This window comes from Temnothorax curvispinosus, unplaced genomic scaffold, assembly GCF_003070985.1.
Source record: "Temnothorax curvispinosus isolate PA1 unplaced genomic scaffold, ASM307098v1 QBEX01018398.1, whole genome shotgun sequence".
Taxonomy (NCBI): Eukaryota; Metazoa; Arthropoda; class Insecta; order Hymenoptera; family Formicidae; genus Temnothorax; species Temnothorax curvispinosus.
The window spans coordinates 1-7,343 of NW_020228178.1; the positions used below are offsets into that span (position 1 = coordinate 1).

A 7,343-nucleotide genomic window follows, 5' to 3' on the forward strand; every position below is an offset into this window, starting at 1 on the left:
CGGGTGACGTTTCCGAACGCAGCCTAATTATGTGATTTACATGCAATATTAGTATTATTAATTAACCTGTGCGTGGGGAAACCAGCACTCGGAAATCCGCTCTGTCCGGTACGTCTGATAGCACAAACAATGTAAAGTACTAACTTAAGCAATAATAATAAACTTCGGCTAATCTCAACTCCATATATACAATATAATTAAGATGTAACAAATATATAAAAATTAAAGTTTCCCCACATTGCATATATCCTTTGTAATGATTTTTGGCACGACTATAAGATATTCGATATTTCACTTGTTCTATTTTAGAAATGCGATTGCCAAAATGTCAAAAATAATTTACATTATAAAAATATAAAAATATATAAATTAGTTTGTCTTAGGAATCGAGATTCCTCTCCTAACAAAATATAAAATATACCTTCTAAGTTCTTCCTGGCTATGGGCCAATGCTTGAACGACTCGTTCCAATCTCAGAGACCTGGCTGTTAAAGGAGATGCTGCGTCGCTGCCACCACTTCCAACACCACCGGTACTATCTCTTTCGCTAACCGAGTGCAGTTCCTCTCCTGACAACTGCAACTGTTACAGATGGGAAGTGTTATTCCATTTCTGTATGCAATTTATATGGTATATCAAATATGGTCTCTCTATCAAAACTTTTTAATGATAAAGTCTTTGGTCAATTTAAAGTCGATTATAGCAGAAATGTCACAGGAGAACATCAAAACATTTATTACAACATTCCAATTTTCGTGCACCATATCTTTTTGTGCTTAAGATTCACTAATTAATTCTATGAACTCAACATCTGAAATTAAGTGCAGGTTAAGTACATTGTTATCCGTTCAGCCTTTCAAAGTTTATTTTGCGAAAGCTTTTTTTTTCAATCGCTTATGAATCGGAAATTATCGATATATTTTCTTAATATTTTCATTAAGAAAAAAAATTGTCCAAGCAAGCTGTCATTAAGAAAATATCCTTTGAGACGTCATATGTATAAAATATGTTTCTAATAAATATATAAATATCTCATAATATCATTATGGTACTGTATATTGCAATTTATTATTTGTCAAGTTATTATCTATCTTTGATGCCAAGAAAAAGACAGTTTTTCATTTTTCTCTTAACAGTTTTGAGTTTTTCTTATATAATACTGAATTTCTAAGAAGGGTTTCAGCAATTTTTTCTAGCTAGAAAAAGTATACTAAAATTAATTGAAATTTCAATTAATAAAAATTATTTCAAAATATAATTTTATTGTAAACCTTATTCAAAAAATCTTTTGCGTTAATCTAATAACAATTATCTAAATTGAGTTACTAGCTAACCTGACTGGCAGGAAGAGATTCCGATAATTGACCCGGACTAACTAAGGAAGCGGCATATTGATGTAAATGCGCCGGAGACATTGACGCAGGTGCCTACGTGAAAAAGAAAATACAGAAATATATTATAAGCAATATGATCGCTTTGCTCATACTCTATGTAATCAAACCGACATAAATAAATAATTATTGCATTTACGTGATTACTAACGGTGTGGTACTTATGCAAATAATCCCTGTTTGGACTGTGGTGCGATTTTGGTGTAGATCGGCCGCTCAGTGGCGGCGATGCTCGTTCGAGGCTTCGGCCCCTTGCTAATAGATTCATGTGTTCGAGGCTGCCGACGCGAGACTCCAGTTCTTCCGCACGTGCTTCCGTACTCTGTTTCTCTTCCTACAAAATTCTCCATGTTTAATCGCCCCGGACTTAAAAATTATTGCTTCTTTGAGATTTAAAGAAGGATGAATATTAAAATAGACAAAAATCAGTGTGTAAATAGAATCTGTTGAGTCTGCAATACTTTATTTCATCAACTTTTACATTAATATTCTAAATTTATATAAGACAGATCTATGCATTTAAAATTGTATAACCAATTACCTGAATTAATCTAATTTCCTTATTAATAGCATCTAATTGTTCTTGCAGCATCAATGCCAATGTTTGGGCATCCGTATGCCCAGTAGGGCTAATTACGTCTGCCGCACAACTGAAGATACTTTCGTTATCCCCGTCGCCTTCTGCGTCACTCGAAACATCAAACGCTTGTTGGACATTAGCGAGCACATGTGCTTGTTGCAACTTTTCCCACTCCTGCTCCGCCAAAGTCCGTGCAACATAATTCTAAAGTATCCAAACTCATGTTATATTTATTTTTAGACTTACATAGTACGATTAATTAGTACAGTTTATAACTTAATATAAAGGATACCAGTACCTTCGATGAATCATCTTCGATTGACCGTTTACCTCCTCTTCTAGGCAACGAGTGTGTGTCGAAACTGCTGTGACTTGCGCTCCTCGAGAAGGAGCCTGGATCCACAGCGTTTGGCGACAAACTTCTCGTTAATGCGTCTGTTTGTTGAATATTAAACGCAATTTCCTGCTGGAGCATTTGTCTTTTAACGTTGTCGATTTCCAGACGCGCCTTGCCCAATTCTTTAACAATGTCAGTTTTTTCGTTTTGCAAATCCTCCGCCACTTTTCTCGTTTTTTCGAGTTCCTGAGTAAGCGCGTTCTTTTCTTCTAACGCGTGCATTCTTTCTTTCAAATGCACTTGCAATCTTTCATTGGATTCTAAGCAAAAATTTAAACTCTTAACTTAATGTCACTTAAATCCTTAATGTATCATATTTTTTATAGTAATAAACAACTACATAAATATGCATATAGGCAAGTATATAAAGTGCAGCACCAAATATCTGTTGTTTTTCAAAATATGAGAATTTTTGTTAATATCATATTTATAAGAAGTCATAGAATTTTTTGAAAGGTATCAACTATAGTAATAGATAGAAAATTCAAACTGCATCTCATTCCTAACATTATTTCATGATTAAAGATAATAAAGATACTTAAATATTGAGCATTATTTAAATTATTCTTCTAGATTCTAGACAGCAAATGTATTTTCTCGTTTCTCTAATAACTGTTCAACAAAAAAAATTGCATAAGAACGAGAATAATCGTAGTTTTTTGTTAAATATGATCCCGTTTACTAAATTGCTCTATTACGTCACTGTTCGGCGTATCGCCTTGTATATAGTGTAGTCGTTAGTCTAGCCACTTTATGTTCATATAGTTGTATATAATTCATACTTAGTAGCATAAGTCATAAGTAGTTACCCCGTCGCATTTGTAATTCTCGCGCGAAACATCGGCGGATCGCGAGCAGTCAAATCATGCGACTCACTTGTCGGTGCTGCCATCGCGGATCGCCCACCCGCCGCGGCGCCGACGGCAGCTCCCCCCCCCCCCCCCGGAAAGGGAACAACTACTCGCCCGCGGCACATTTCAGGACCGCGGGCGCGGGCACTCATCATTCAGGGCTAGAGCCGCAACGGGCACGGACCGGATCGGACGTGTTTTATCCGAAAGGAAAATTTTTTAAAGTATTGCGACTGTTACTGTCTGCATTGTGTTTTTCATTATACGACTATTGGTTCGCCCTGGCCTTTATTTGAGCAGCGCTCGACGGCCATTATAATAAGAAGAAGAAGAAGATCATTCAGGGCTGCGTTCGAAAACGTCACCCAAGTGCACACGAGTATACTTCCTTCTCTTTCTATCTCAGCGAGTTAGAAGGAGAAGGGAGTAGTACACCAGCCTCGAGCTCTCATCATCAAGTCGTCCTCCGGCCTCCATCGTCAAGGAGCCGGGGAGAACGGACCGAAATCGCCTCGCCGCTTTGCTTAACCAGGAGTGTGCACTTCTCCTACTGCTTTTCTTTCCTGCCTGCTCTATTGCTTGCTCTCCACTGCTTGCTCGCTTGCACGTGCTTGTCTGCCGCATGCCAAACGAGACGAGACCCACGGAGCGGCCACGAGTTCAGAGGACAGGACGAGGCCCGGCGGACTCACGGGGACGACCGACACGGTGAGTCGCTTCGCTTTATTATTTCGCTGGCATGCGCTTTTGCCTTCGCGAAAACTGATTGTGAGGGAACCGATTGTCCCTCTGGTCCTTCGAGCAAACGCATTAACTTCGCAACTTTTGCCTCCGGGGCGAAACAATCCCCGTTCAGTCACAATTTTGAGAAATTTGCAGTTAAAATTGTCAAAAAGGTTAATGTTTATTGACATATACATTTTAATGTATTTTGGCATATTTTTTGGATATGTGACGTATTGGAGAAGTTTTATTGCAATGAAAATTATGTTGTTAGAACTTTCAGCCCTTAAGGGGATCCTATAGTGGCAGTGCACTTTATGCACTAGTGCTGTTTAAACTGCACTTTAACTCCGTATTTTATTTATTATAAACTTTTAAAAGGAGGTTACCGTTCAGAGGCCCAAAAAATGCCTCAATTTCAGGAATTTTTTTTTATATAAAATAAGTACATTTAGAAAAAAATTTTCGCGGCTTTTATTTGTACACAAATGAAGATTAATTTAGAATTTTTTCGGAAGAAAATAATTAAAAATGGCGGCTCCAGCTCTCAGTCCACACGGCGTGGTTCTATGTGCGCGGGACATTCCACAGCCTTGCCAGCTGATCGGAAACAAAAAAACCAAAAAAATTATTAAAATAGATTAAATTTGGGGGGCCTTATCGTTTTCCGATTTTTAAAAAACCCCCTTATAACAAAATGGTGGCCGTTTGAAAAAAAAAACCTCTTTTTTCCCTGTTTTCTTTTGCTTCAACGTTCGAAAAAAATTATTTGCAACCAATTTTCTGAAAAAAACGCTTCCTGAAGGCCCCCTAAATTAAATTTCCTTTCTTTTGCACCGTCATTTATTAAACTCGGTTCATCCGTTGAAGCTGTAGAGCGCCCCGCGCGCCGAAAAATGCTGTTTCGAGAAAAACGCGTTTAAAGTTTTACGTAGTAAAAAATTAAGCAAAAAAAATTCGATTTTTTTAACGGTAACCTCCCCTTAATAGGCCAGTCATATTAGACTAATTTATGGGGTTAACCTTCCAATTAATCTTCCCAGGTTGCAACCACCATGAATCGCTTTGATTTGAGGTGCTGTAAGTGGGATTTATTTTGCTTTGCAATGCGCATGCGCATTACAAAGTTATTAACAATATTATCAACAAAAAACGCAATTTTTTTATCTTTTCTCAAATATCTCGAAAACTAAGCAAGATAGAGTAACTAACTATACGTACCTTTTTTGTAGAGCGTAAAATTATCTACAATAATGATCTGAACAACATTTATCGTCAAGTCAGTCGTTTAGCTTGCACGCGCCGTCAAAGTCCGAGACTTGGATCCCAAAAACCCTCGATTTCATCGTTTTTTTGATGTTGCGTCGGTGATTTTTTTCCGTTATTTAAAATGAAAATGGATAGTTTTAGTGTATTCAAGGAATATCCAAATAATTATCACATCAAAAGAACATATTTTCAATGCTTGTGGATTAGGTCTACTGGGGAAACCACAGAAAAAAAACGCACCATTGACTTTACCTCAGAGGTGGTGTGAAAAATAGTCAAAAGATGCACTGTATGTTTGAATAAATGTTATAAATAATGTGAATAAATTTTTTAAAAACATTTTTTGAGTTGAAATGAGACAACGAGTACAACGAATATAACATGTTTTTCTAATTGTTTATAATAATTTTTAAGTAAACAATTTGTTAATAAATAAGTAAAAATGAAAGAATGTGTTGAAAACGGCTTTGCAATATGGTTCAATAATAATGTGCAAAAAATTACGTAAATTTTAATTAAAAAAACAATTATTTTAGTGAAAAACAAGCGTTATCCGACCTGTGCGCAATATTGGATAACTTTGCGCGTCAATAAAAAAATCAGCGTTTGTTGTACGAAAAAAATACAAGGGTCTTTTTTTGTTGCAAATTTCGTCCACAACAAAATGCATACGACAAAATTTGTCTCAAATAAATTCTAAGGCCTGAAAACAGCAAAAAACTAAGACTATTCCAAAAAATCAAAATTTTTTGCTTACATAGCTACAAACTAAAGAAAAAGGGTCTAAAAAATTGGTTACACCCTGAAAAGTATTGTTTGTAGTTCACAGATGATGTGTGATTTTTTTGGAATTTTTAATTCCATTTTAAATGACGGAAAAAAATCACCGACGCAACATCAAAAAAACGATAAAATCGAGGGTTTTCGGGATCCGAGTCTCGGACTTTGACGGCGCGTGCAAGCTAAACGACTGACTTGACGATAAATGTTGTTCAGATCATTATTGTACATAATTTTACGCTCTACAAAAAAGGTACGTATAGTTAGTTACCCTATCTTGGTTAGTTTTCGAGATATTTGAGAAAAGATAAAAAAAATTGCGTTTTTTGTTGATAATATTGTTAATAACTTTGTAATGCGCATGCGCAATGCGAAGCAAAATAAATCCCACTTACAGCACCTCAAATCAAAGCAATTCATAGTGGTTGCAACCTGGGAAGATTAATTGGAAGGTTCGATGTCTAATATGACTGGCCTATAAGAGCCGAAATGGAAAATCCGGCTCTGTCGCGATGTGCGGCTGATCTTACTGATTAAAATGAGCATAAGTTTAATGAGATTCGTTAATTAATTTGGCTAAACTTAAAAAAAAAAACCAATTGTAGTTCGAACTTTTTAAAAGTTTAGCCAAATTAATTAACGAATCTTATTAAACTTATGCTCGTTTTAATCAGTAAGATCAGCCGCACATCGCGACCGGAATTTCCATTTTGGCTCTTAAGGTGATCCTAAAGCCGTGATCCTAGCCGGGTTTTTCCGTTTTTTTCTTAGCACTAATCTTTTAATTGGCTTTATGGGCGGCGGTGTGGTCTAGTGGTAGAGCGCCAGACTCGTAATCTGAGGAACCAGGTTCGAGTCCACTAGAGCCATGAATCATGGAAAAGTTTTTTTCCGAAAAAACCGCGCCCCTCCGTGCAAGATGCGGAGAAAACTGGGCTCCGTCTTTCGGAAGAGACGTTAAACCGTTGGTCCAAAGGAGGAAACAGTAAGGTAGTGGATGAAAATTGGAGGTTAGGGTTGGGTACGTCCCTTCAAAACGCCCTTTAAGGCCCCTTGGGGTATATAAAGTAAAATTCTTTATCTTTAATTGGCTTTATAGAAATACAAAATTCTTGTCTAGAATTAAAGTACGCATCAAAATCTAGGTCATGGTGGTCGAATTTATATCAAAAACGAAAAAAAAATTAACATTTTTTGTTATACGTGACGACCACCACATACGAAATAAAATGTTCCCACCCTTCAGAAGACGTGCACAAACAATAACGTACCTTTGAAATTGAGATTGAAAGCCTGGAATAAAAATGAGACGTTCGAAAAAATTATAACCTATAACCATGTCTATCCTTGTC

The 7,343-nt window shown here is 36.6% G+C and overlaps 1 protein-coding gene across 2 annotated transcripts; it reads right to left on the reverse strand.

The window, feature by feature from the left end:
• Positions 1-6: 6 nt before the first annotated feature.
• LOC112468355 (liprin-alpha-1-like) lies at positions 7-2,637 on the reverse strand. 2 transcript variants are annotated; one of them, XM_025037484.1, is made up of 6 exons: positions 2,270-2,637; positions 1,933-2,175; positions 1,543-1,725; positions 1,335-1,427; positions 422-582; positions 7-114 (listed from the first exon to the last, which is right to left on the reverse strand). In XM_025037484.1, the coding sequence occupies exons 1-6, from the start codon at positions 2,588-2,590 to the stop codon at positions 24-26; spliced, it is 1,092 nt and encodes a 363-aa protein (XP_024893252.1). In that variant the 5' UTR covers positions 2,591-2,637; the 3' UTR covers positions 7-23. The 2 variants fall into 2 exon arrangements, with proteins under 2 accessions (XP_024893252.1, XP_024893251.1); XM_025037483.1 differs by having other exon boundaries at positions 1,531-1,725.
• Between the last annotated feature and the right edge of the window lie 4,706 nt (positions 2,638-7,343).

Excerpts from the sequence above, each read along its gene's own strand:
- LOC112468355 (XM_025037483.1), bottom strand. The coding sequence starts at position 2,590 with ATGCACGCGTTAGAAGAAAAGAACGCGCTTACTCAGGAACTCGAAAAA. Across the intron at positions 2,176-2,269 it reads TCGAAGATGATTCATCGAAG|AATTATGTTGCACGGACTTT; the intron begins GTACTGGTATCC and ends TGGATACTTTAG. Across the intron at positions 1,428-1,530 it reads ACCACACCGTTAGTAATCAC|GCACCTGCGTCAATGTCTCC; the intron begins GTAAATGCAATA and ends TTTTTCACGTAG.